At 49.5% G+C, this 27824-nt stretch overlaps 10 protein-coding genes and 1 non-coding gene across 11 annotated transcripts; 4 read left to right on the plus strand and 7 right to left on the minus strand.

The window, feature by feature from the left end:
- Positions 1-984: 984 nt before the first annotated feature.
- On the minus strand, positions 985-3100 carry FMAN_01091 (uncharacterized protein; the record flags this gene model as incomplete). Its single annotated transcript, XM_041830853.1, has 4 exons — positions 985-1277; positions 1331-2371; positions 2426-2805; positions 2868-3100. The coding sequence occupies 4 exons, from the start codon at positions 3098-3100 to the stop codon at positions 985-987; spliced, it is 1947 nt and encodes a 648-aa protein (XP_041676426.1).
- A 3339-nt stretch (positions 3101-6439) lies between these two features.
- FMAN_01092 (uncharacterized protein) lies at positions 6440-7650 on the minus strand (the record flags this gene model as incomplete). Its single annotated transcript, XM_041830864.1, has 2 exons — positions 6440-7182; positions 7257-7650. The coding sequence occupies 2 exons, from the start codon at positions 7648-7650 to the stop codon at positions 6440-6442; spliced, it is 1137 nt and encodes a 378-aa protein (XP_041676427.1).
- A 746-nt stretch (positions 7651-8396) lies between these two features.
- Positions 8397-9259, minus strand: FMAN_01093 (uncharacterized protein; the record flags this gene model as incomplete). Its single annotated transcript, XM_041830875.1, has 3 exons — positions 8397-8696; positions 8760-9049; positions 9112-9259. The coding sequence occupies 3 exons, from the start codon at positions 9257-9259 to the stop codon at positions 8397-8399; spliced, it is 738 nt and encodes a 245-aa protein (XP_041676428.1).
- A 1094-nt stretch (positions 9260-10353) lies between these two features.
- FMAN_01094 (uncharacterized protein) lies at positions 10354-12914 on the plus strand (the record flags this gene model as incomplete). Its single annotated transcript, XM_041830886.1, has 4 exons — positions 10354-10758; positions 10870-11546; positions 11597-11890; positions 11939-12914. The coding sequence occupies 4 exons, from the start codon at positions 10354-10356 to the stop codon at positions 12912-12914; spliced, it is 2352 nt and encodes a 783-aa protein (XP_041676429.1).
- A 480-nt stretch (positions 12915-13394) lies between these two features.
- On the plus strand, positions 13395-15149 carry FMAN_01095 (uncharacterized protein; the record flags this gene model as incomplete). The annotated part of the gene is made up of 1 exon (XM_041830897.1): positions 13395-15149. The coding sequence occupies one exon, from the start codon at positions 13395-13397 to the stop codon at positions 15147-15149; it is 1755 nt and encodes a 584-aa protein (XP_041676430.1).
- Positions 15150-15276: 127 nt separating this feature from the next.
- FMAN_01096 (uncharacterized protein) lies at positions 15277-15736 on the minus strand (the record flags this gene model as incomplete). Its single annotated transcript, XM_041830908.1, has 2 exons — positions 15277-15465; positions 15515-15736. The coding sequence occupies 2 exons, from the start codon at positions 15734-15736 to the stop codon at positions 15277-15279; spliced, it is 411 nt and encodes a 136-aa protein (XP_041676431.1).
- Positions 15737-16452: 716 nt separating this feature from the next.
- On the plus strand, positions 16453-16547 carry tRNA. Its single transcript has 2 exons — positions 16453-16490; positions 16512-16547. It is a non-coding gene; the product is annotated as a tRNA-Ile (tRNA).
- Positions 16548-17409: 862 nt separating this feature from the next.
- FMAN_01097 (putative RPE1-D-ribulose-5-phosphate 3-epimerase) lies at positions 17410-18320 on the minus strand (the record flags this gene model as incomplete). The annotated part of the gene is made up of 4 exons (XM_041830919.1): positions 17410-17673; positions 17728-17973; positions 18032-18158; positions 18205-18320. The coding sequence occupies 4 exons, from the start codon at positions 18318-18320 to the stop codon at positions 17410-17412; spliced, it is 753 nt and encodes a 250-aa protein (XP_041676432.1).
- A 3265-nt stretch (positions 18321-21585) lies between these two features.
- Positions 21586-25311, plus strand: FMAN_01098 (uncharacterized protein; the record flags this gene model as incomplete). The annotated part of the gene is made up of 1 exon (XM_041830930.1): positions 21586-25311. One exon carries the CDS (start codon positions 21586-21588, stop codon positions 25309-25311), a length of 3726 nt encoding a protein of 1241 aa, XP_041676433.1.
- Positions 25312-25683: 372 nt separating this feature from the next.
- Positions 25684-26436, minus strand: FMAN_01099 (uncharacterized protein; the record flags this gene model as incomplete). Its single annotated transcript, XM_041830941.1, has 1 exon — positions 25684-26436. One exon carries the CDS (start codon positions 26434-26436, stop codon positions 25684-25686), a length of 753 nt encoding a protein of 250 aa, XP_041676434.1.
- A 553-nt stretch (positions 26437-26989) lies between these two features.
- FMAN_01100 (uncharacterized protein) lies at positions 26990-27757 on the minus strand (the record flags this gene model as incomplete). Its single annotated transcript, XM_041830953.1, has 3 exons — positions 26990-27349; positions 27398-27578; positions 27633-27757. 3 exons carry the CDS (start codon positions 27755-27757, stop codon positions 26990-26992), a joined length of 666 nt encoding a protein of 221 aa, XP_041676435.1.
- Between the last annotated feature and the right edge of the window lie 67 nt (positions 27758-27824).

The following is a 27824-nucleotide window of genomic DNA, read 5'->3' on the forward strand; positions in this document are numbered from 1 at the left end:
TGGATTTGATTTAAAAACAAAAGCGACCAAGCAAGAACGGATGATGGAAAACGGGATACTGATGTAGAATGCATATCTGCTAGCATAATAAGGACAATAATCAGGCAGTTGGGCTTAGCCGAGTGTCATGAATTTCAAAAACATTGGAAACTTCATTATGTTTTGCTATATGTGTCGTACTCATCTTGTGTTTTCTTTTGGTAGTTTTCACTATTCCACAAGTGAGATATATGTTCTTGGCAGTATCAAAATGTTTTTCAGTGTCAGATAGATGTAGAACAGTCATCGCACTCTGGCCCTATGAAGAGGCGTAGAATTGGAAGAACGACCAGTAGAGAGATGTGGTGTGAAGAAAAACAGCTGGTAAGAGAGGATCCCAGATGAACCAGTGTGATTTAGGGGCTTTAGAAACCAGCTCTAGATAGAGGCATCTGAGCACACTCTCTCATGTATTCAGAGCTGATAAGAAAGAGAACATGTGAAGGCGTACGCACGGCGGTAAACATGATTAGTAATAATAAACAAATGCAAGCTGATAAATAAAATAGATTCCGTGATATGAGTAGTGACTAACTACCAAATGTGTCGTAACATGAGCAAGATTACGCCCATCTGGCGATCGATCTTACTGTGGCGGTGGCCCTTTTCTACTGCCGACAATAACGTCTGTGTCTAAATATACCTTCCTGGTCCCTCCTCCTTCTGTGAGTGGTGATTGATCAGGCCGCGATGGCCTGCCTTGCTTAGTTCTTCTCAATGGTGATGCAGACCCATGCTGGGCACTGTAGGAGTTTGCATCAGGGATGATAGTATATTGTCAACAACTCCGTACTCCTGGATATAAGAATTCGAAAATGCCAATGTGCACGGGGATCTCTTATCCCCCAGATGGCTCTCGAAGAATTTCAGATAGAGTACGGGCGAGTCTAAGGGTTGCGTGGGCTTTGGCTGGTCCTCTAAATTAACTCATGATACCCCCCGAACTTACTGCGTTGGAATTTTCATGAATCCGTCATAATATTCATCGAGCCATCGAGCTGCCTGAACACCAGACTCATCAAGGCTTGAGTCCCAGCGACCTATCGAGCCGACATAACCATCGGGACGAACGTTAACGATCGCTACCTCGCCAGGTCCCAGGCTGCCAAGCCATTTGTTCGTGCACAAGGAGCCACGGGTGTCCTGATCGGGAATATCGTCGAGGTAGAAGGTCCAACGGCTATCCTGCAGAAGAGGTGGAAGATCTGAGATTTCGATTTCCGTCTTGGGCATGGTGGCTGATTGACTTGTTAGCAAGCGGTCTCCAGGTACAGGGTGCGAGGAAACTTACTGATAAGGCCAAAAGTGAAGAGGTGGCTGACAACGGTGTATCGCTCAGGTCGGGAATAAACATCCTCAGGAGCTGGTGCTCGAGGTTGGGAAGCATAAGAAGCGCTAGCAGCAGCAGATAGACGGCTAATAAAGGAGTCTGTACCTGCAATAGCATGGCAGAATGTCTGCAGAAACGGTGCTGACTGTTGAACATCCCACATAAGAAGGTAGATTCGGAACTGACCGAGCATAGGGATGTCAAGCTGGATATCCACAGGGTTGGAGTCGATATATCGAGTCACCTTGGCGGGAGGCAGAAGGCAACCTGGCTTGGCGTCTCCCATTACAAAATGGTTATTTCCAATTCCTGGCCTGTTGATAGCGTTCTCACCATATTCAGCACCAATTCCAGAAATGAAACGAACGTTGGTTCTGAAGTTCTCAGCGAGTGCAATAGCGTCGCCACCGGCAATTTGGTTCGCATGCTCATAGTCAAAGTTAACCAAGTCCAGGGCAATCTTGCGTCGTTCTTCCTCGTAACTCTCGAGAAGATTTGGCTTGGCCAAGCCTCGAACCGCAAGGTTCAACTTCCACGACAAATTCCATGAGTCGTGCATTGAGGTGTTCATACCCTGTGCTGACTTGGGAGAGTGGGTGTGGCTAGCATCACCAGCCAGAAATGCTCTCAAGTGGCCATCGGTGAAGCGACTAGCAACCCTCTGACCAACCTGATACCGGCCGAACCACTCAACGTACTTCCAGTCCAAGCGAAACGGTGCCATAATCTTCTTCGCGCGCTTCATCATGAACTCCTGACCCAGATCGCGGCGATCAAATTTGGCACCAGCCTTCAGCTCAATATAGAAACGAGTCATATTTCTCTCTCGAGGAATGATGAGAATTGAACCGTGCTCTTGTGAGTAGACGAGCGTCTTGGACCAAATATCGGGGAAGTCGGTAATCAGTTCGCCGTCGAGAACGCCCCAAATGGCAGCCTGAGACATGCCGACAGCCTTGACATCGGGGATACTCTTGCGAACCTTGGAGTGTGCGCCATCACCTAAGTAGTAATGTCAGTTTCTGAGCGTACAATAAGTGAGGGTTTGCGACTCACATCCAATCAGGTATTGAGTCAGAACCGAGCGCTTATCTTGATTGACATTGGCACGGCAGTTGACTTGAAGGGGACCAGTCTTGTTGTCGGGGACGCTGTACGATTCAAAAGCCATGTTTCGACGAACCTCCTTGCCACGCTTTTTCATATCCTCAAGAAACAGCCCTTCCACCATGCCTTGATGGACTAGAAGAATATAGGGGTCAAGAACATCGATAATAGGCGGATAATGGACTTCGCGACCAAGCCGACGAAGAGGTTCGTCCGCGGTGCTACGCCAGAATGCGATATCGAAGACACGAACACCTTGTTTTAGCAAAGTATCTGATAGTCGCATTTGTCGGAAGGTTTCGATCGTCTTTGGCTGAAGGCCATCGGCTCTATTGTCGAGGTCAATTGGGTTGCTTCTAGTGGTACAATTGAATGGTGGCGATATGCTTACCTTCCCACGGGCGTCTGATCGGCTCGATCATCGATTACCTCAACGTTGATGCCGAATCTGGTGAGGTTTGCGGCCAGCATTAGACCGGCAGGTCCTGCACCAACAACACATACTTGACATTCCAGCGGAGGCTCAGGAAGACTGCGAAGAAGAGCCAGAGGATCCTGAAAGGGAGGAGGAGAGCCTTCCTGGCGCTCGCGATGTGCTGGAAATGGGATTTCCATTTGATCCATGTCGTCAGATTGGACAATGCTAGGCACCATGTTACAGTGGAAGTCTTTGGAGGATCACAAGATCATGGACGACCTCTGTCGGTTCAGATTGTTGACAGAGTGTCGTCCGGCAGTAGTTGCGAGAGGTAAAGACGGCGGAGGCTTCTGAGTCCCGGTAGAAGATGCTGCGGATGATCAAAGCTGGCGACAAACGGCGAGGGGTGTGGAAAGCAAAGGATATTCGGTAAGGTGCTATTCTCCGAAGAAGTCCGTCCACTCAGTTATCGGGTGCTGTGTGTATCACACCCGGGGTGTTATGTGAGCTCCGCGATATCGTCCGATGAGAAGTGGTTGTCAAGATCGAAGTCGCAAAATTGAATATGTCGTAAGATGTCGAGGAGATGTCGAGGAGGTCGAGTAGTAGTATTAATTGGATATGTATGATAGAAGATATCGATCGGTAAGTGTATGGGGTTTTCGAGGTCGCGGGGCAGAATGGCCGAGTAACTATTGGGCAAGCTGAATCTGACTGACAAGCTACAACTGAGACGACAAGGGTTTGTGCAGATATGCAGGCTACGATGAGAATGGCGAACAAGGTGGATGAGACGGCCACAGCGATGGCAGGAACGAAGATACAGACGACGGACGACGGAGCACGAAGAGGGACACCGAGGTGAAGAGAGGATAAGAGAGGGGCTAAGTATGAAGCTATTCCGAGCCTCAAGGTCAGATATAGGAAATACAGCACCCACGAACGGGCAGGTACCGGATTTCGGGGGGGTTGATGGCAAGCGACGACCGGGGTGCTACGATGCCCTGGCCTACCTTACATGGATCAAAAAGAGAGACAGAGAATGGATGGGAAGGACCAGCCCAGGGTCGAGGGCAACAAGGGCAAGTGAGATGGGGTCACAATTGCCTGGAGCAGAAAAAATGGCATGACACGATTATCGACAGCAGGCGGAGGCAGGCGACGCCAGACCTGACGAGGAGACAAGAAATGGGCTGATTTCGCGGGAGATTTTGCTGGTTCGCTGCCACACGGTCCACTCAGACGACACGGTTGACACGGTTGACTGGGTCTAACTTCCAGGGCCCTTCCTCGAATGCTTCCGCCAAGCTCGTTCACTCTTTTTCGATGGGTCCTTGCTGTTGGAATGCAACTTGAAGGGATCCACATGCTGTCTCTGGACCAGTCCCCGCTTGACGATATAGCATGTGATTGGACGATAATTGATGAATTGAATGCTTTTGTTAACCCCCAAAACCAAAGCACCAGAAGTTTTGAAGGGAAAAGAAAAAAATAGACGAGACAGTCCGGTTGGCATCATCACTTTAATCAGATCCAAGCACAAACATTTATATCAAAGTGCAGATATCTCTGAAGCAAATAGTGACAAATCGACGGCAGAAAATAAACACCGCTAGAAGGAAGGTCTGGAAGGCTAGACCACGGACCAGGCCATGCACCAAGACCTAGACCAATCCTCTCAACACCACTATCTCCTCCTCCTTTGACAATGACACTTTGGGCCAAGACAAAAAAGACGTTGAACCCGTGGCACACGCTCGCACTGTTTCGTCAAAGAACCCACTTCTGCGGCTTCTAGTCTCCGATGAGAACGTGGTGTGTCTGGTCCCAGATTGTGTGTCTACTGCTCTGACAGCAGCAAGGATCATGCACTTGTTATGTACGTAGATGGACTTCTCGTACAATATTCAATCCGCATCTGCTAACCTGTTATACCCTTTTCAGCTTTGGTCCAGTGGTTTAGCTGCGGTCAGGACATGAACGATGGAGTATCAGTGTCTGACATCGCATGTTATTAAGTTCCTTTTGTCTCTTCTCCCATACGCCTGCAGGAACTCAGGGTCTTTGAGCCAGGATGAGGCCGTTCTCGGGCGGTGTCATTATCAAGCACGGCGAGTGGGTGCGATCCATTCATCTGACACCGGTTTCCCCGGCCTTTGTCTGAAGTTTTGTAAGGGCAATGACATATCTGGCTAAGTTCTGTAGGTTATCAGCTGAAGTTGTCTAAAGTCGGGGAATTGGAAAATGCAGCAAAGCCACACCGTAAGTTGTGTTATATATAGGAACCGTTTCATTGACTCAGATGGGATGGATCTGCTGGCAGTAACACACAGATTCAAACTGATACATGCAGGTCTTAGCCTAGGGCTTATGTACCTGATATCGTCCTGTGCAACAGAAGACGCAAGCATGATACTGAAAAGGGGACCAACTTAGCATGCAGATTCAACGCAACCTGCAAGTGTTGCAATTTTCTCAACACCGTTTGTTGGTTACTCAAACGGACAGCCACTTAGTTTTCACCACTTCTCAGATTCTCATAGTCTGCTATGTATTTCTCCTGTCCCAGGATGAACCCTGGGTACAGTCTGCAAAGACCCATGCCTTACATGTTACGCTGCCACATTTCAAGCAGTTGAGCTGACGATGGAGCCCTTCACCACGATATGCAGCGAACGATGATCATCTCATGATATACAATTGAGCAAGGTATCTGGCAGAACGGCCCCCCTTTTCACCTTGATTGCATATGCAAGCTGTCAAACTCATCACAAATATTGTATATGCATCAGCATCGAAGCTGATCCTTTTATGCAGTGCAGCGTAAGCGATGTCTCTCATCTCATCTTGTTTGTAGGTGCCTTGCCAGCTCACCCGTTGGGAGTCTTCCGCATTGGAGCCAACCCAAGTACTGGATGTCAATCTGTTGACTCATTTATCGTGTCATTATATCGGCCCATCATTCGAATTATGCCGCGCGTTGTATGCATCCTACCAGAGCGGCATGTCTGAGTGCTCTTAAATCAGTCAGTTGGCACCACCAACATGATATAACATCCGGGCTGGGACATCACCAACGCAATGGTACTCTATTACATGGATGACCTATAACGAACAGGCTGGTTCGGACTTAGGTATCTAGGCAGCCCGAGCTCCCGCGCACGCCCTTTATAATCGGGCCTTGGGTCTTGTCGTAGAGTGACACTTTGAATAGGCTCGAGAATGAGTTTATCAAGTGTCTCTGTTTGAAACTCATGGACCCTACCTCAGTAGACCGTATGGAAACTGTATTATTGCAAAAGACAAAGATTTACAATGTCTTTAATGCTCCAGTGTCCCATTTATCTGTCACCATATTCTTAGAATACGTTCCTTGACAGTAACAATTAATGATATCGCGACTGGGCGGGCGGTTCTGTGTTGCCTACCACAATTACCTAGTCCCATACAATGTGATAACGTACAAGCGGTGCAATATGGCAAAATAAAACAATAGCAACCACAACTCATCCGCAACATTCTAGCACCTTACAAGGCAGTCTTGATCAGGACACCAAAACCGTACTGGCGGTTGCATTACCCTCAGCTTCTTTCTCCTCAGCATTGTTCTCAATGGCTGTATCCACATCCTCAATGACTTGACGACCACTGAAGTTCTTCATATATGCCTCTGCCTTGGCTCTCACGGGAATTGCATACCAGTCCGGTTGCATGCGCAAAGCAGCCAGAATGGTTCCCGTGCCAGGAATCACAACATGCCCACTACGCCCTGTGAGAACCTGCCTAACCACTGCATCGGCCACCGACTCGGGTGCAAGTGGAGGCATCAAGAAGTCGGTGTTTTGGTAGTATCCTTTGAAAAGAGCAGTGTTGGTGGGACCTGGATGGACGATTACAGTCCTCACCTTGGGCGCATTATATCGGGTAGTCAACTCAGCGGTCAAGCCTTCGTGGAAAGCTAAAGCAGCTGCTTTTGAAGCACCATAGTCTACCAGGTTAGGAATTGTCAACCAGCTCGCATAGGATGTCAAGGTCACAACCATGCCGTGGTTTTTGGCGACCATATCAGGAACAAATGTCTTTGCTATCCAAAAGGGCGCAAAGGTGTTGACGTCAAAGGTGAAGCGGATATCGCTGGGCTGGGACTCCAAGATAGTCTTGCCCCTGACAACTCCAGCCACGCTGATAACGACGGTCGGATGTCCCACCTCAGCTCTAATCTTTTCGGCGACGGCCTCGACGTTTTCGGGCGATCGTAGGTCGCATTGAAAGTAGTGCACGTTGGCCGCTATTGGGTGTGAAGTCAGCCTCCTCTTCCTATTCTGAGCCTGAACTGGGGTCAGATATAAGAAGATAACATACAAACTTCGAAAGACATGGGCTGAACATCAAGAACGACAACTTTGACGCCCATCTCCTCAAATAGCTTCACGATTCGCCCTCCAATACCTCCCGCACCACCTGTCACGAGAACAACTTCGCGCTTCCAGTCATATTTGTCGTCAACCCAGTTGTTTCTGGTCTTATCGGACCACCATCCGCTGGCCCATCGTGCCAGAGCAACGTAGAATAGCGTTTTGAGGTGACCGGAGGCGCTAGGATGAAGAATGGATAGATCTTGACCCTTCTTGGTGAGGCGAGCGAATAGCACGAGTGGAAGTAGGAGAGCTGGGTTGAGAGCAGTCTGACGAATGAGTCGTAATACAACGTCAGCGCAAAAGCCTTCTCGCGGGATGAGTCCTTGATGGATCGGCATGATGGCGTTTGAGTCTGGTGTAAGTCAATATCTTGTGGTAAGATTACACCGAGATACGATTACTTTTCCAAATGGAAAACAAGCACTGCAACAAGCACTGCACAGGTCCAAGTGAGCAGCTCAAGTACCCGAACAACGCACTTTGCGCCCCAGATGCGCATAGGCATCTCTTATGGAGGGGGGATGGGCTTGATGCATGGTTCTCATGATGGAGCATGCAAACCGAGGTCCTTTTCCACGAACAGCTACCAACTCGCTGCTCGCTGCAGTAGTTAGCAGGGATGAGAAATCCGGGGTAATAGTCAAGGTGCTATTCGTCGGGGTTCTCGTAGCAGCTCCTACCGAACAACATCTTTGCTTCCGCCAAGCTGGGCTATCATGAGTTAGCCATTGTTTGTGGATTATTCCTCGGCATCATGGTGACCCCGCAATTCGATCGCCTTAAGCTATACTGAACGGGGATGATTCCTTAATTGGTATGGCAGATGAGGGTTAACATGGCGATTTGGTAACCTGCATTGGTTAGTGGGATTTGAAGATGTGCGACAATCCAAGACGAGCTGTTTCAACTCTCACGCCCAGACTTTGGGACTATGAGTTATTATGGCTCGAGAGCGTTTGAACGAAGAATGGATTACTGGAACAAGTTTGCTGGAATACGATACAACATATCAAAGAGCTTCCGCTTGTAAGTTGGGGGTATCAGAATGTTAGTTAAAAGGCTACCTAATCAAGATCTTTCAAAATTAAATCGTCATGAACAAGCTCACTAATCCAGCATATACCGCTACTTTCGAATCCAGGACAGATCCCTTCGAAGCCTCACCACTGGCTTCAAGTTCGGTCGAGTCACCTGGCGCAAACAAAACGCCCACTTTATTAGCTGCCTCTGCGTCGATTTCCTCCGGCGAGAGTATATCATTCGACAGCTCATCACAAGACGGCCGATCATCATCCTCAGGAATCGAGTTGGTGACATTGATTGGAACGTCGAAGATGGTGTAGTGGTCATCGCCGTTGAGCCTAAAGTTTTGCCGGATGGAAATCTAGGTATATCGTCAGAACATATTCTGATAAAGGGTAAGGGTGTAGAAGTAGGTATTGCTCACGTTGTAAACACCACGGTCACTATCTCCTTCAGGTTTTCCATCACCAACGAGGCAGTCAGGCCACACCCAGTTGATATGCTTGACCGTGCTGCCTGGTTCTTGGGCCATGATCTCCCCAAGACTTGCATTATTAGCGGTCGCCGTTCCATTGGAGATGGTCAGGTTGCGACCTGTCATGTAACTGTAGAGGAACATGTCGATACTGAAGATCTGGTTATCGTCATCTTCGTCATGCGGTGGCAACGGCAGCTTGCCGTTGGCGGTCACGTCTATAGCCACGTGCAACGTATCTTGTATCAACAATGTTAGTGAGGTGAAGCTATCGTCGACGGCGTAATGCCTGTCAACTTACCTCCTCCAAGCGGCGTGTTCGGTTGAGGGGCATCCAGCACCACAAAACCAGGTGTAAAGATCTGGCCATTGGAAATAGTAAAGTTCAGTCCCAGCGCGCGCCCAGCCAGGAGCAGCACGGCTGTCAGTTGTTGCTTTGCTGATAGCATTACCAGGTAATCAGTTACTATACAAGTCCTAGCAAAACTGAGGTGTGAGAAAATGTAACGGCAACAACAAATTCACCATCGCGAGAAGTACGGCACAGGAACCAAAATGACTACATCTTCTTTTTGAAACCGGAAATTGGGCTTGGCCGAGTATCCAATACAGCTGCAAAATCCTTGGGAGATGTTTGAGGACGGGGGCTTGGTCCTTGATAAAAGCAAGATTACAAGGGTATTTTACCGGTAAATGAGGCTAGGAACATAGATAGTAAGGATGAATGATTGTTTCTCAGCCTCTCATCTTGAACTGATGGCATTCCGAGTTCGGTTCTGGGACATGCTTGGTAATAAATAGCATTGATTCATGAATATCAGACTTACACTCATAGAATAATAATCGTTCAACCATTTGTAGTGTTGCAGTGCATTACGAGCAACAGCCATGTTTCAGAATCAACTGGACAGGGATTCAATGATTATTGAAATTTAAGATGCAGGGACCTAGCTACATAAGTACTGCTTCACCGTTTGAAGAAAAGAATTACAGCCCAAAGAATTAATAAATAAAAAATAATATAAATAATATAAATAATATAAAAAAGCGAAATAATTATACATTGTTGGCTTCTCAAGATGGAATTCCCGCCGTCACCAACTCGCAGCGGAATTACTTCCTTAAGTAGAGGGGCATTTACTGGCGGAACCCCCCGATAGCCAAGAGCTAAGAACCACCAACACCGCCTGCTCAGAGCAAAAGATCCTCTTGAGTTACCAAATTGGCGGCTGTGGAGCTCTTTTTCTTTTATCGTGACACAAGATATCTCACGATAGGGGAATCATTGGCTTCTAAAAGTGATCGCTGATAGTTGTGATCCGAGGCTCTTGCCATTGCCCAACTCTAACGCTAACTCAGGTTGTCAGGTCAGTTCCTCCAACCCCCTCCTCTCAGTGAAGGTGATCAGCTTCAACAACATCAAGTCTTGATTCAAACACGTCTTTTTTCTTTCTTTTTTTTTCCATCTTGAATCTCGGAGACTTCAGCCGCCCTTGCTCATTGGCGTATACTGTTGAATTCCACTCAGTACAGCATATCCAACATGCGGCTGTCAAGTCACGTCGCCCGGCACGGCTCCGTCTTTCGGCGCTGTTTCGGAGCCGCATCTCGGCCGGGCTGCTCTTATCCTCAACGCCGCCTCATGAGCTCCTCCTTGGCTGCTGTCAAGGACTTGCTCAAGATCTCGGACGAGATCACAGATGCTGTTGCCACCAACAAACCCATCGTTGCACTTGAGTCAACTATCTACACTCACGGGGCCCTGGGCAATGAACTCGCCCTCCAACATTCAGATCTTGTTCGCAGCAATGGGGGTATTCCCGCCATCATCGCCATTGTTGATGGCGTTCCTACTGTTGGAGCCACAGCATCTGACATCATTCGCATGATCGAGAGTGGAAACGCTGTCAAAGCATCCAGGAGAGATATTGCCTACCTTGCGGGAATGGTAAGTCAATTCAGGTGCTGCTTTTGGTCATGCCACGTGTGTGTAGCATTGTCTCCATAGTCAACATCTTTGATATGCATAGGCTACAGGGCTGACTGAGATTTGCTTCAGGGTTTGACAGGACAGAAGATTCACGGCGGCACCACCATCTCAGGAACTATGTTGCTCGCCAGGCTTGCAGGCATTCGAGTATTTGGTACTGGTGGCCTCGGCGGCGTTCACCGCGGAGGCCATGACTCAATGGACGTTTCTGCTGATCTCACTGAACTTGGCCGAACACGGGTAGCTGTCATCAGTAGCGGTTGCAAGGGTTTCCTTGATATCCCCAGGACACTGGAATTCCTCGAGACCCAGGGTGCCCATGTGTCGACCTTTGCAGACGGACGATCTGGAAAGATTGATTTCCCAGCTTTCTGGGCTCGTGATAGCGGCATCAAGAGTCCTTCTGTTGTTCACACTGAGAAGGAGGCAGCCGCTATCATTCTGGCCCAGGAGAAGCTTGGAATTGAGTCAGGCTTGCTCTTGGCCAACCCAATCCCGGAGGAATTTGGCGTTCCCGCGCCTGAGATGCAGGCTTACATCGAACAGGCTGTCAGGGAGGCAAATGAGAAGGGCTTCACTGGCAGCGCCAACACTCCGTATATCCTGGGCAGGCTCAAGGAGCTCACAGGAGAGAAGGCCGTTATCGCCAACAAGGCGCTGGTAACGTCCAACATCACCCGGGCCACCAACATCGCTGTCGAACTCTCAAAACTGTTGTCTTCTGGTTCAGGACCGGTCAAGACTTTGTAAGTGCAGCGATGAATGGTCTCGGACGTAAATCTAATCGTAGCTATAGTAATTCATATTCTGCCGCTCCATCTGCACCTGCATCTCCTGCTCCTACTGAGCCCAAGGTGCCAGAAGTAGCGTCTGACAGTAAGGTCGATATCCTTGTCGCTGGCTCTGTCGCTGTTGATCTGAGTTGTGACTATGCCCCAAAGTCGGGTGACGCTTCACCCGTCCTCCACACCTCGAATCCGTCTAGTATCAGCCAGTCAATCGGAGGTGTCGGCCACAATGTAGCTCTCGCTGCCCACTCTGTAAGCAAACATGCTCGAGTACGGCTCTGTAGCATGGTTGGTGATGACGTGTAAGCGTGTTCTCGTATCGAGACCTGACCCTTACTGACGTGCTGTAGTGCTGGCAAGACCATTCTTAATGGGCTCGAAGCCTCCGGCCTTGACACCACCTACATTCGACAACTAGGCCATGAATACCACGGCTCTAATAGAACGGCTCAGTACGTCGCTGTCAACGATGCAAACAAGAATCTAGTCATGGCTATGGCCGATATGGGCATCTTCACAAACCACTCTTTTCCCGAATATTGGAAGTCTGCCGTCCGGGGAACCAAGCCCAAGTGGTTGGTAGTGGATGGCAATTGGAGCGAGAAAGATATTCGAGCATGGCTCAAGGCTGGCCAAGACCAAGGCTGCAAGATTGCATTCGAGCCAGTATCGACAGCCAAGTCTATGAACCTTTTCTGTTCTCAGAGAGGGCATCCGAAACTTAGAGTCTTCCCTAGGTCCACGGTAGATATCGCTTCTCCCAACAGCTACGAGCTAGCAGCCATGTACTCTGCAGCTCGCGATAACGGCTACTTTGAGGCACCAGAGTGGTTCGACATCATCGATGCCTTTGGCATGCGAGGTGCCCGAGATCGGTTTGTTAAGATGACTTCAGCCGAGCTGACTGACGCTGGTGTTCCTGTTCAGTCCGTTCAACTACTTCCTTATATTCCGACTATTGTGACGAAACTTGGTCCTCAAGGTGTTCTCCTGACCACTATCCTCGCAAAGGATGATCCCCGGCTGAAAGATCCTGACTCCGAAGAGTACATCCTTGCTCGCTCGATGAGCGACCACCCCAGCGTTGGTGGACTCTACATGCGACTATTCTCTGCAGCTGAAAAGGTCCAGAACATTGTATCTGTTAACGGTGTTGGAGATACCTTCTTCGGCGTTTTAATCTCTGGGTTGGCTCAGGGTGGTAAAGTCGAAAACCTCATTGATGTTGCACAAGCCGGCTCATGTTTAACACTAAAGTCTCCTGAGTCGGTGAGTCCTGATCTACACAGACTCGAGAGTGTGTTGGCACAGGCAGCAGCAGAATAGTGGGAGAAGGACGATTGAATAGGCTAAAATAATTTTATTCTTTCTCCTCTTCTAGGTTTCCCTGCAATTCCCGACATCCTAAACTCCTCACATTTGCGTATACTTCCATTAAATCCTAATACCTACCTGCCTACTGGGTACGTGCCTACTTTGTACCTCGGTAGACTAGACACCGAATCCGTACTTATGGGGGCCTGTGAAGGCCGCTGTGAGTTCGCCAAGCTCATTGAGACTCATTCTTGAGTAATCTTTTCAGGGTCAACTTCTACGAATAGTCTTGCTTGTCTTATATGGATGCATCATCAGCCTCATTCAATCTCTGGTTTGATTGGTCACTACTCTGCTAGTGTTAGAATGAGAGAGCCAATCATAGAGAATCGCGTGCGCAAGGCTGCTCGGACCCTCTAAAAAAATTCCATGGCCTTAAACATTTCCAAACCAGAAACCGCAAAACTTACTCCAGTGAGCCCAAGGACAACAATGGCGCCACCACAAGACGAAGAGATGCTAGACCCCTCATCTTCCTCCTCCTCCTCCTCCTCGGAGAACGAGTCTCAGTTTGACTCAGAAGATGAGGTTCCTCAGAAGAAGCCAACCATTGCGCTCTACGATAAAGATTCGGACGAGGAAGAGTTGGAGCGACTTGTTCTAGGTAATAAGGCAGGCTTCCGAGCGCAATTGTTCAAAGACGATGGGATTTTTGATAGCAGCTGGGACGCGGAGGGTAAGGAACTGCAGCTTGTCGAGCAAGATCCTGGGCTGGAGGAAATCGACGACGCGGACCTGTTCATGTTCGACACGGGTGCTGGAGCAGGCGCTGCAGAGGTCACAAAGGCAGCAAAGCCCACCGATGGAAACGCTCCTGTATGGGAGGACAGCGACGACGATAGACTGGCCATTTCCCTGGCTGGAGCCACTCGCTTACGAAAGCTGCGCAAGACGGAGGCCGAGGATCTTGTGAGCGGAACTGAGTACAGCAGACGGTTGCGACAACAGTACCTCCGACTTAATCCCCTTCCAACGTGGGCGCGCGAGGCAGATGGGCGGCCTAGCAAGCGAAGGCGATCATCTGCTGCGTCTGACTCTTCAGCAGACAGCGATTCCGACTCTGAGATCTCTGCTCTGCCTCTTGAGAAGTTCCTTCGCGACGTCAACAGTCTAGCCGGGGCTGGATCGACCAAGAAGAGGCGCTTGCGACCCGAAGTCATTGACATCCAACGCACACGAGAGATTCCGGACAAGCACAAAGCCCCCGTCGCCAACCTTTCCTTCCACCCCGAATTCCCGGTCCTCCTCTCCTCCAGCACCGCTTCTGTTCTCTACCTCCACCACATCGCGCCAGCCGCTCATCCCACACCCAATCCTCAGTTGACTTCAGTACAAGTCAAGCAAGTTGATGTTCGAAGGGCCGAGTTCTTGTACCCTCAGGGCGACAAGGTGTTCTTCGCCGGCCGACGAAAATACTTCCACCACTGGGATCTCAAATCGGGAACGGTGCAAAAGACAACTCAGATCCTCGGTCACAGGCTCGAGCACAAGACTATGGAGCGATTTAAGCTCAGCCCGTGCGGTCGATACATGGCTATTGTTGCATCTACCAGAAAGGGAGGCGGTGTCATCAATGTGCTGAACACGACATCTATGCAGTGGATTTCGGCGGCCAGACTCGCTAGTCAGAATGGCATTGCAGACTTTGCTTGGTGGAGCACTGGGAACGGCATGACTATCCTTGGTCGAGATGGCCAGGTTGGTGAGTACAGCATGGAGAGTCGCTCATTCTTGGGAATATGGCATGATGAGGGTTGTGTTGGTGGTATTGTCCTCAGTCTTGGTGGTCATCAGGGTCCAGCTGTCCTGGGTGATGATCGATGGGTCGCTGTAGGTTCTAACAGCGGCATCACCAACATTTACGATCGGAACGAGCTTGTCGTACTCAAGCTGGAGGATGTATCTATTAAGGAGCGACCAACACCTAAAAGAGTCTTCGAGCAGCTTGTCACGCCCATTACACATATTGCTTTCTCGCCAGATGGACAGCTCATGGCTTTCGGAAGCCAACATAAGAAGGACGCTTTGCGCCTTGTGCATCTACCGACTTGCACCGTGTACCGTAACTGGCCTACGGAACAGACACCGCTTGGAAGAATTACTGCAGTCGCGTTTGGGAACCAGAGTGACTTGTTGGCGGTTGGTAATGACACAGGGAAGATTAGGCTCTGGGAGATAAGAAGTTAGATATTTAATGAACACAAAACGGCGCATGATTATCTGCAATCAATATCGTCTGTCACTCCATTGTTGATCTATCCAGTATCCAGTGTAATGTCTTGTGTCTGATCCTTCTCCAACATACAGACATTGGTCAGTTGAATATGTGCTTCAACAGCGTCCGAAGTGGGCTACCCTTGGGCAGCTGGTGTCGGGGGAAGAAAGCCTTCCTCTTGCGCGTCCAGACAATGAGTTCCTTTCTATTCTTGAAGAGCTTGACATCATCGGGCCTGTTCTCACACTGAAGGAACTGCTTGATGTTGACGTTGATGCTCTTGAGCGCCTGCAGTAAATCAGCATCTGGAAGTTATCGTGGGTATTTGAAAACTGACGTCTCGGCATTTGGTCTTGCTAGGGAGGTCATTCGGTAGACCTAGATCGACACAAAGTCGCTGAAAGTCTTGCAGGGTGCCTTTCTTGAAGTAATCGTTCCACTGATCCATGAGGGTCCCATGTTTGCTACTGGGCTCGGACGAGTTGGAGGGGGTAAGGACGATGACACCGGAGCCATCAACTAGATCACTTTCTGAATCTTCATCAAGCGATCGAGTCATGACTGAGATGGGAATATCGTGTTCAAGTTGAGTGAAGAGTGGTTATGCTGACTTGTTGGTGACTTCTGAGCCAGATCTTACGACAGAAGAGTATGCAGAATCGATATGTTTATGTTCTTGGGTTAACATATAAAGGCACCAGTGAGCTACGAAAGATTTCCATAACTGCAGGCTGCCGTCTGCTGTCTGCCCATGAGGCAGTTATCCGCAACAGGCGGCCTTCACATCTCCACCTTTCCTTGTTCACTTTCCTAACCAGCTTCTGTGTTTTATCTGATTTGAATAGGTAGACATTGAGAAGGAATGCCAAACGAAGCCACAGATGGCGTTTTCTAAACACAACCACAACATAAGGCGTTATATTATACACTACGTCTAGTAACACAATAGCCTTATCATCAAGGCAACAAGTCAACAAATGGTAAGATTGCTCACACATACATACATAGATATGAATCAATGCAAGCATTACAGTCTATTCGTCGAACTTTTTTGTTGGCACAGAGACAACAAACACTGGATCTAAGTTACTGTGCCAGCTCCATGTTTACGAGGATGTCTGGCGTCTATGTCATTTAGGCGTTTTATCTTCAGGGACAACATACTCGTATGTCAAGATATTCTTCATGCTCAAGAAAGCTCTGCCGCCACGGATGTTGTTACTATCATATACTCTAACAACACGTGAATCCTCAACAATAAGCAACAGCTGATCGGCTTCCATAGCTCAGTTGGTTAGAGCGTCGTACTAATACTTCAAACCGAGTATCCGGTAATGCGAAGGTCTCAGGTTCAAGCCCTGGTGGGAGCAAGTCTCCAGCGCCTATCAGCTATTATTTTTTGGCCGTTTGCAGTCTTGTATTTACAATTCTCTATGACTTGAGTCTTTTTGCTGTATATTTTGAGATTTCAATGGTGTTGCGGTTGCATTGCCTAAATAGGCAATTCGCACAAGAGCAGCTACGGAAGGAAGGAAGAAAGACCCTCAGGCTCGCAGCCAAGCAATTGAAGTGGCGTTCATGTCCAACGAACATGATGAGATTTCTTTAATAATTTGCACTTGCAAGGTGATCGGATCGTTGTAGGGTATGGCAGCCAAAGCTGATCTGAGATCACGGAGAAAATCGGGTGAAGGAAAGACAAGGATGAATGATAGTGTCATGATGCAAATGCAGTTTGCTTTTTTTGATGTAGAGGCTCTTCGACGAGTGAGCGTTTGCAATACTTGCGGTTGAATTGGGCGATGTTGGCCATGCGCTGTATGTAGTGGTACACATTGACATAAATGGCTATTCCGTTGTTAATTGGATGATGCTGGAAAGGCCTCGAAACGGGCCTCATTAGAGAGCGAGGCAACTCAAATAACCCGGGGTTGATACTGCAATGCACGCACTGCGCTATGCAATGCAGAGTAAGTACTGTGCATAAATGCCGCCGGGGAAGCCTGGCATGCGTGCGCAAGCGTGGTCTGACTTCGTGCTGGATGACAGCAGACCCAGAATCAATGGTGAACGGAATCCTGAGTGGCCAGATCGTGACGCAGAATTTCGGCAGAAGTCGCTCGCGCGATAGGCATTTGATAGCGAAGGCGAGCTGTGGGATACAAACTTCAGTCCAGTTGGGAAAACAGTTTATAGATAGATCTATGTCCGCGCGTATAGTATATCTCAGATTTACTTTGTACTTCGGGTATCAACGGCCTGTCGCAACTGAGCGATAACCTCAGAGGGGTCCTTGGCCCCAAAGACAGCACTGCCTGCAACAATGACGTTGGCACCAGCGTCGGCAGCCTCGTCGATTGTCTTGGGCCCAAGGCCACCGTCGACTTCGATATTGAGCTCGGGATACTTTTCTCGTAGGGCCTGGACCTTGGGTAATTCTGATGCCATGAACTTTTGGCCGCCAAATCCAGGGTATACGGTCATGACGAGGACCATCTGTAGCTATATGTCAACTTGGCATGCTTCATGGACTACATCAGTGAGGCTTACATCAGGCCTCTCCTTCTCGTCGCTGTTCTCTAGAATCTCCCACAACACATCGACAGAAGTGTCAGGCTTGATAGCAATTCCAGCTAGCAATCCCTGATCGTGAATATATCGGATGAGAGCCTTGGGGTTGGTCTTCTCGTCGGTCTGTTGCTCTGGGCTCTCAGCGGCACTGGAGAAGGCGGCCTCATAGTGGAAGCAGTAGAGGTTGCAGCCAGCTTTCTTGAACTCCTTGACCCATTTCTTGGGCTGGTATCCCGGTGTAAGCTACACGTTGTGTATTCGCATTCCGAAGGACAATTCCTACCTCTGCAATCATCATATGACAATCAAAGGTGCCACGGCCATGGGCCTCTGTGGGCTGATCGACGTGTCCTCGAATAGATGCAACGACAGGCGGACCGAAGGTAATGTTTGGAACAAAGTGGCCATCCCTACAATGTCAGCATAGTTCCCCTGGCTTTACTACTCGCGACCTACATGATATCAACATGAAGCCAGTCTGCGCCTTGCTCCATAGTACGGGCACAGTCATGGCCAAGCTGAGCAAAGTCAGCTGACAGAATTGAGGGAGCAATGATGGTCTTGGGAGCCATTGTTGGGAGTATACACGATCAAAGGAGGACCGTTCAAGAGTCGCGTATGATGGTGGAAAGAGAATTGGTCTGCAGTATCTTTTGGAACTCGTCAATGGTGGGGTTATTTACAAACCCGCAACTTCGATACGGTTCGTACATAACCTATAGGTACCTACCAAGCTACGCCTATAGGTTAGGTAGGTCGGTTCTCGGTTGTAGCGGCTGTGGAGCTTGACCTTGTAAGGCGGCATAGTCACGTGACTAACGTTCAGTATGTATCAGTATACGGATTGATTGTATACGCTTGTTTTGCCGTTTATTCAAAACAACTGGGCGACACAAAATGTGATTATTCCAGGTCTTTAGATCGGTCAATGAATCAATGAATCCATCTATGCATCTTCTTCTATTTCCGTCTTAGGTCCGCACCACTTATCACCTAAGGGGCGCCTTCCTTCTTAAGGTCTAGCGTGTCAAAGGTACATTGATCAGAGGTGCGAGGGGGGTTCTGCTGCATCGAACTAGTACGGTTGCCAAAGCTTGATGAGTGAAAATAATAATCGAGATATAGTTACTGAGATAGCAGCTTGGGACCGGGATGTTTCTTTAAATAGTGATATTAAGAGAAGGCTGTTGTATATGATTGGTGTTGATGATTGATGTTGATTGAAATCAGGAAGTCGCTCTTACAGGGTAGGCGATTTGTTCGAAACGTGCGAGATTCTTGGGGAAGTCCAGCGGCATCCAAACGTAGAACAGCCGCAGAGCCTATGTCTTTGACCAAGGCCCTTGGTGACCAAAGTCACCTATGATACAGACCCAGGTAGACAGACAGACAGACAGACAGACAGACAGGCTGCACGGCATGGATCGATGATTCTTTCATCCATAGATGCGCCTGCCACGCTCGTCAATGGCTGCTGAATGCAACCGATACTTTTCAAGGCGTTCATTCAGCTGGCTGATATTGACTGTGGCCACCTGAAGTGGAATGATGTGGTGTGCTGGGTCGGGGCTCCGAGTTGTGAGGCTTGAGCCGTGGTTGGTCAGTTTCCTCTTTGATACCCAGACTACCTAGGTACCTAGGTAGGTATGTACAACTCCCACAGGCGGGCTGTGGCCGAAACAGAGCAGACGCAGATGCCTAACGAGGATCGCGATGTCAAAAATAGGAAAACCAAGGGCGCATCAGTTGACCTCAATGTAACACACAGCCAATCACTCTGCCGAAATCAGAATAAGAAACTCTAAAACGGTTGACCTGGCTGGCTGAACCCGGAACTGCCTGACTACCTACCCGTCATATGTCCAGGCCTCATCTCATCCCATGGTAACTTGGAGGATTATTATGGAAACTCCCCCGTACTGTACTGTATAGCACGTCAGCTGTCAGTGATTGTCCAGAGCTGACTTTCAAGTTCATGTCGAATGCGCCTGTAACCGAGAGCAAGGATTCATCTTGGATGGATCCTACAAAACCTTCATTCCTTGCTTTTGTATGCCCAAAGCTGGCTGGATGCGCACATATTCACCAGAGCCCTCACTTTGCACCCTCACCCTTGACAGTACCCTAACTTATCTACAGCCGAGAAAGCTGAACACGCAAAAGATGGGGAAGAGCCGTATGTCTTACTGCAGGTCATAAAAATTGATCTGAGGTGATGTATGTACTTTAGTAGCCAGGACCCAAGCCTGAGCCCAGATCTGAGCCTGGCTTCGGTTAACTTACATGCATAGGTTAGTAGGTACTGGAAAATTTCCATTCATAAAAACCCACTTATCGAATGATAAAAAGATTAGAGAACCAGCCGCCAGCCCAGGATTAAATGGTTGATTTTACAGTGGAGGGTTTCTGATGCAGGTATCCACTGAGGCGCCATAAGCTCGGACCCAGCCTCCAGCTTCCAGGGGATGTAAGGTCGGTAACCCGCACTAAGACCCATACCTGGTGGAGGTACATAATGACTTGCACGAAAATGCAAGGAGGTAGGTGCTTGTTAGGTATCGGATCTTGGTAGCCGTTTACAAATGTCGATTTTGGTGGGGGTAAAGGAAGGAATTTGGAAAGAAAAGTCGAAGGAAGTCGAGTGGTACATGATCCTTAAATGAAAGACCTCCAAATAAATCGAATCACTTTAACTTAACCACGTAACTAGGGTTTTCCAGAGGCTGATTGATCGACAATTAAATAAACGAAAACGTCACGCCATCGCTATCATCAAGATGCCCATGCCCACCAAACCGTTACTTTAAACGGCAAAGAACAGGGTCTCTGTCCTCCCTCCTTCTCAGCGGGTAGAATCCAGCATCTGCTAGCCAAGCGTGGACACCACCCCAAGCCCAGGGTTGTGGCATGATCCCAGCCTTTGCCTACGAGGAACATACGGAGTTCAAGAAGACCCAACACCGGGGGATCCCTCCAGCCCGGCGTCTCCCGGTACGGAAGTGTTGGATCATGACAAAATGACAGTCCACTTTGTCAGAGACACCACCATATGCGCCGGGTGCTGAGCACTCTGACCTGGGGAGAATCGATCCATGTGCCAACTCCAATACCATTATCCATGGAAACCGGAAGCACACACGGAGTATGGATGGCGAGCAACACCAAGCAAGAGCCTTAAAAAGACCCGCCGTGCTTCATGCGCCGTGGCATGCGGTTCTCCCCTCCCACCTTATAGTCACCAGTGAAAACCCATCTTTTGCTATTCGCGATCCTCACAAAGCATTAGTGCTTCTACTACTTAGCTTGACCAGCCACAGGTTTTCTCTTTCCTTACCTTACACGGCTACTATAGGATAGGATCTTTGCCCGTATACGGACACAGCTGGTGTTCCATTCAACTTGCGCCAACGCACGCACATCCTTGGAAACGCCCTTCCGCTCATTGATCCATTCCGTTGACTTATCTTGCTGTCTGAGTCTGGCTTGCCGAACAGGTATCCAAGACTTTTGGACTCCGCCCGCGTCTGCGCTTTAGTCGATCACTCCCGGGTTGCAATCAGTGACCCCCGCCGCCGAGTTCCTTATTGTGGACTTTGCTTTTGCGCCCGACCTCACTGCTTTAACCTTTTCCTTCCTTGACATCTTTCCCTGTTGTGTCTTCAGTTGCCAATCGACAGTATCAGTGGACGGTCTCACTGCCTCAAGACGCCAATATATATTAGCACGGTCCCCAATGGACCCCTTGTGCCATTGAGCACCGAACATCTCGACTTATACGCCCTTTTGAACAGCAGACGAAGAGTTTAGGGAAACGGGTTTCCACGACACTGGCCCAACATGCCTCTCAGAAGGTCAAGCAACTCGGCCGATGGCCATTCTACTACATCTTCACCTTCTTTCTCCCTGTCAAGTACCAAGCGCCGATTCCCCCTCTTAAGCAGGAGAAGGAACCGACACTCAGATGTGTCGCAGTCCTCAATTCCTCCCTTGCCGTCACCATCACCACCAGCATCCCCTTCACCCTCTCCGAAAGTTGCCAAACCTGGACTCCGGGTGCATGTCCAGGTCAAATTCGAATCCCCTCATAGTTCGGAGCATGTTCGCGACTATGAAGCTTCCCCCCAGCTGAAAGCTACTGATCGCATTTGCCAAGCTTTGCTTTCGCGCCTGCAGCATTGCTCTTCTGAGCTTATCACACGCCACGATAGCAACGCTCTCGACCCGCTCCGCAAGCCACACCGTGATGTTAAGCCATTGCGTTATCGCATCACGTACCGTGTTGAGCGTGATGGCCTTATTCTCGTAGAAAAGTCTTTGCGCTCTTTCCAAGAGTATGAGTTGACACATGACGATGCTCGCGAGGTTGTCGCCGCTACCGACCGGATCATCGGTCTCTTTTTAGTGCGGCACGACCCCGGATTCCAATGGTCCGAGTCCGTTGAGTCTGAAGCTACCAGTCCCGAGTCCGAGACCTTCCGGCCGTGCACCGGCCGGCCTCAATCCATGGCATGCATCCCCCGATCTCATTTTGTTAGCGACATGCAGAAATTCGAGTTTGTATCCGGGTATTCGATTGAGCTTTTCTTGCGCAGCCGTTGCGCTACGCGCTATCCAGAGAACCGGAATGCTTCTATCAAGATTGACAGCCGACAGCCTTCACCTCTACCCCTCCTACTCGGCGAAGAACTGACCACCCGTGTCTCAAATCTTATCATTGACCCAGTTGACGCCTGGAAGCGCAAGTTTGACAAGCGTCACAAGTCTTGCGATGGCCTGGAGGGCAGTGGTGGCTGCACTCATATCGAGGATGGAGCTGTTGATATCATGGTGAAGGTCCGTAACCACATTGGGCCTGACTATACCTACTTCTCCCATCGCATCCAGACAAGCAAGGTTCTGTTTAATGACCACGATGGTCGCGACTTCGACGAGTTCGCCAACCAAGTCAAAGCGAAGCTAGAGAAAGCTCGTGATATGACAGACAAATCTGTGCGGTCCTTGGATGATTTCACTCTCACCATCCGAGAGCTCCGTGGCAAGAACTGGTCTGTCCATGAGCCTCTCATCGTCCGACTCGACCCCACAGTTACATACTGTCGCCAAACCATGGAAGCTGTCATGGAACGTCTCCAGACTGGCATCAGTAACGTCCTTGAACATCATGAGGATGCTCTTGCTACCATGACTGTTCACAAGCGCGGACACCTCATCTTTGACGGTTTCCTTGACGGTGCTGGTGGGGATGACAGTGTGCATCACGAGAAATTTGCGACACCTGATCTGGAGCGAAAGGCCCTCGAAGCCCACTTAAAGGAACGCATTCGTTCAGACATTACGATGCTCTGTAGAGACACATGTGCCATAGACTGCCCTGATACACTGCCAAACTTGCGGCTAAAGACAAGCGGAACAGCTGCATCTTCCATTGGAGCACCCCAATTGATGAGGCCTCCTTTTTCCACAGCTGGCTCATCATCTGCTGCGCCAACTACGCCTTCGTTTACTGCCTCGCTTCCTCGTCAACCCTCCGAGAAGTCCTTCCATGGATCCATGGCCAGCACTCGTTCTGATAACTCTCTTACCAAGAAGCTCGCGAAGGAAAGTCTGAGGGATCCCGTTGAATGCCCCTCGGCACCAGCAACCCCATCACCCGACATCCGCCGAGTACCTTCGGGTGTTGAAATGGCCAAGAAGCATGGGTATATGTCTGACTTCATGGCAGACGATGAGAACCAGTCCGAACCCCCGTCTACTCCAAGTCTGGTGGATACTGATAGCCTCAGCCCCCGAGACAGTGTCGTTGCAACCCCTTCGCGGGCCATGCCCCATGATCAGTCCAACGAGGGACTTCGTATCATAGATGATGGACGAAGAATCATCTACCAAGAGCAGTCTGACATGGATGCCATCGCAAGTGGAATGGTGCAATTCCACCGCCCGATCACCGACGATGACGAGCCAATTCAACTTGTCAAAGAGAAGCCGGCTGAGAATCCCGATAAGAAAGCGGCTCGCCGATCACTGGATACTCGTATGCCGGACCTCTCTGGAAACATAGATCAACTTCCTGAGGCAAAGAAGCACGAGCCAGTCATAATTCAACAAGAGTCACAGCCTCATGCCCCCACGACACCTGAGCTTCAGAAGGCAATGATGGCTGAAGAGCCCTCAACTAAGAGTGTCGCAGAACAAGTACAACAAGTACCTGGACAGGCAAAGGCCGAAGCCATCTCTGAGAAGGGCACCGGCGAGATCCACCGGGCTTTCCAAGAGGAGCAGTGGGAGACGGTTGAGACCAAAGACAAGCCTCGCGAGAATCCCACAGAAGTCGAGGCCAACTCAAAATCTGAAACGAGCTTTGGAACTACACCTGAAGCCAGCATTCGTGAGGATGCCGAGACAAAGGACATTTCTATCCCCGAGGTTGCTGTGACAGTTACCGCTGAAGAACAGCCTTCTAATGAGAAGCAAGTAGAGGCTCAGTTGTCTAATGACTCTGAAGTGCAAACGCCTACGGCTGAGCCTGTCGTTGCTGAGAAACACGACGTTCCACCGGTTGATGCCGCGCAGAAGACACTTGAGGCGCCTGCACTTGGAGAATTCCCTAAGCCACCTTCTAATCACGCCGACACTGATGAGGCTGGTCGTGACGATCAGCAGAAAGAGCATAGCCAGGAAACCCCAATTCAGACCTTGACTTCTGACTTGAAGCAAGCGGAGGAGGATTCAGAAGTGATCACGTCTCCGGCGCCTAAGGGAGCACCTACTTCTAGTGATTCCGGCATTTCTATGGAGGGTGATGCCAAAGACCGCGAGGCTCAGTCGCCAGCTGTAACAGAGCTTGCTGAGAACACATCTCTCCCTTCCAAGAAGACAGACGATCAGGCTGATGCCATTGGCAAGGATGAGCAGCATATTCCGCACTTGGATGCGACCGATGAACAATTTCCTGAGATGGTAACTCACTTTCTTGAAACTGTTCCTGAGGATACTCTTCTCGAACCTACTGAAGTCGTAGCTGAAGATGTCGAGAATGTCACGTCCAATTCACCCAAGATGCCAGAGGAGCCCACGCCTCTCGAGGAACCTCTTCTTATGCCCACTATTGCCTCTGCCCCTCCGGAGAGTCAGCTGACCCCGGACAACTTCTTCTCCTCCTTACCAGAAGAGAAGGAGAAGGGACAAGATTACCCTCGAAAGCCATTCGATACCTCGGATTTCGCCGACGCCCTGGCTCGGCCTCGAGTACGACCTCGAACTGCCACACTGCCCGAGCGCCGTTACTCGACCGCTTTGACTCTTGAGATCGATCTCAATGCCCACAACGACCCTGATCAAGAACACTCACCCATCGAGGATGCTCCCAAGAGCGCTAGTGGTGCGTGGCGGCGAGACGGCCTCCATCGCCGGCAGCCGTCAGCTGGCTTTATCGGCTTGCCAGACCAGCGCCGGCTTCATTCTGTTGGTCTTCGCAGTGCTGTGTTGCCATACCGTTGGCAACAGATGCGCCGTGAACAGGCGCTCTGGGAAGGACGACCCGGCACTTCTCATAGCGAGGCCTGAACTTGGAGATCATCTAGCTCCATTCAATGATGATGATGACTTGCACCATGTTTATTGTTTCAGTTTTATATAACTTCCGAAAAATAAGAATTCAAAAAAGATACTGTTAGGTTATGATGGCAGACACGAAGGATGGGAAGAAAAGGGAAGGCAACTGGCCGATAAGTCCATAAATGGTATGGCCTGGTAAGGGCGTTGGTTAAATTCGATGTCATCTTCATGCAAAGCATTTAGACTTGGAGCATGACATAATGCAGAGGATACCATTTCAGAGTGTTTATATAACGACTGCGTATTCCGAGAGACTTGCTTCCTCTTCTAATGTGACCATTGTCGATGTGCCTTGGGACCTGAAGATGCTGCTTCACCTTTTCACCAGGGGATATCCTTCTTATCGTCCTTGAAAGTACCAGTCTCCCCATCAGACCCCAGGGTGGCAGCTTTCACAGAGCTAATGGCACCCAGATCAACTGGCTCGGTTCCTGCGAATCCATTCAAGGCAGTCCGGGAGTTGTGCCCTGGGCATGCAATATTGATCTTCCACTGCGGATCATTCTCATACCTGATGGCAAAGTGGAGCCCCATCATGTTGAGAGCCGACTTGCTATGCGTATAAACACCGAAATCAAAGCTATGCATTGGGCTCGTCGGATCGGCCTTCAGTGTTAAACTGCCCAAGGCGGTAGAGACAAAGACAATGCGGCGGGTCTTGGTAGAGCGCTCAAGGAGGGGGATAAAAGAGTCAGTGACGAGGGCGGTTCCGATACAATTGGTGTTATAGACAGCCATCATAAGTTCTCGCGGAGACACGGCCATACCATAGTCTGAGATAGCGCTGTTGTTGATAAGGATGTCAAGACGACCAAATTTATCACGGATAGTCTCGACCGCAGCGGCGATGCTATCATCTGATGTGATGTCCAGTATGAGAGGTGAGACATTAAGTCCCTGAGCTTGGAGCAAAGCGTTCGCCTCTTGCACGGCTTGTAGACGGCGGCCAGAGACAATGACGTGGTAATCATTGTTTTCGCTCGCAAGCTTCTTGGCGATTTCGAAGCCGATACCCTGATTGGCACCAGTGACGAGGGCGATAGTGGTATTGGGGCTGATGGTAGGGAGAGACATGATCGTGTCTTTTTCGGCTAGGTTGCGTGAGTGTTGATGGTGAGTAATGTCCCGTTGAGTATGGTGGCGATCTGAGCAAACCGTTTCCTCACAGCACTTCTTGCTCTTTTATATCTAGGATAGATTCTGATGAGACACATGACATGTGGTTGTCGTCATGTTGGTGACTTTCATCTCTATTTCCGATATTGATTGTCGTTGAATCCTAAATCCGAAGTTGAACTAGGAGCTTGGGGCCACTCTGAGATTGATTACCCCTTTGGGAATGAGGTTGAATCAGTGAGATGACAAGGTTTGTCAGTCTTGATGATGCCAAGCAGAGGCTGAGCATTCGGAATACACTCCTGACTTGCCCAATGCCCCAGTCAAATAGCATTGCATCTACGCTTATGCGTAAGAAATGAATGCGAATGCGAATGCAACAAGTCGATACTTGCGAGCTGCAAACCAGGATGGTAACGGGTGTGTACACAAAGCTGAACTGTCTTGTATGGAAAAAATACGTTTGATGTATCGTGGCCTACCTGGTTCGAGCTCTGCTCCAGCAAGCACATCAAACAAGTTCAGCATCACCGATGTCAACCATATGCTTTGCACTTGACCATCGTAATATGAGCACGTCACCATTCTTGGCAGGGAGAGTGATGTCGTCGTCGGTTCCTTTACCATGAACGTCCTTGTCTCTTAGCATGCGGATAAAGACAGCCATATCCAGATCTGGTGAATCGATCATGCTGATGTTGCCTGCAGTGTCATTGAGGTTCTGTAGTTGCTGCGGAAAAGATGCCAGGAAGGATGAGAGATAGTGATTGTGCAGGAGAGCCTGATGTCTTGTCGCATAGGCTGCTTCTGTTGGTGACATCCTGTCTCTCAGCTCTTGGGTTGAGAGGTAATGTAGGGTGTGTTTATCGATCTAAGGAGAGTCAATCTCCTGTAGGCTAATGAGACTAAGGGCACTTACCTTTGCTATGCGAGCCCGAAGAAAACTTCGAACGAGGAATTTGTACCTCTCGAGCTCAGTCTGAATAACGATGAGGGCAAAGTTTGTCTTTGGATCCATATCACCCGTCATATCCTCAACCTTTTCGATCTGGGATTTGATGCGTGCATTGACGCGCTCGAACAAGCCATCTGTTGGCCATCTGTATAGATGTTGTGAGTATTAGGAAGCAGGAGGAAGAGCACTCAAGACTTACTCGAGAAGCTCAGGTGCTGAGCGTTCAGCAACCCAGAGACGCGTCAAAGCTTGCAGATCGCGTGTTTCGCTGGGGATTCTGTGAGACGTGGGGTCGACTTGGCGAAGAATGTCATCGATATCCATTTCAGAGAATGAATAGTTCTCAGATCACGAGACAGAAAGGTTAGAGAAACTGCGGTGGCACAGTTGG

This window comes from Fusarium mangiferae (assembly GCF_900044065.1).
Source record: "Fusarium mangiferae strain MRC7560 genome assembly, contig: FMAN_scaffold001, whole genome shotgun sequence".
Classification (NCBI taxonomy): domain Eukaryota; kingdom Fungi; phylum Ascomycota; class Sordariomycetes; order Hypocreales; family Nectriaceae; genus Fusarium; species Fusarium mangiferae.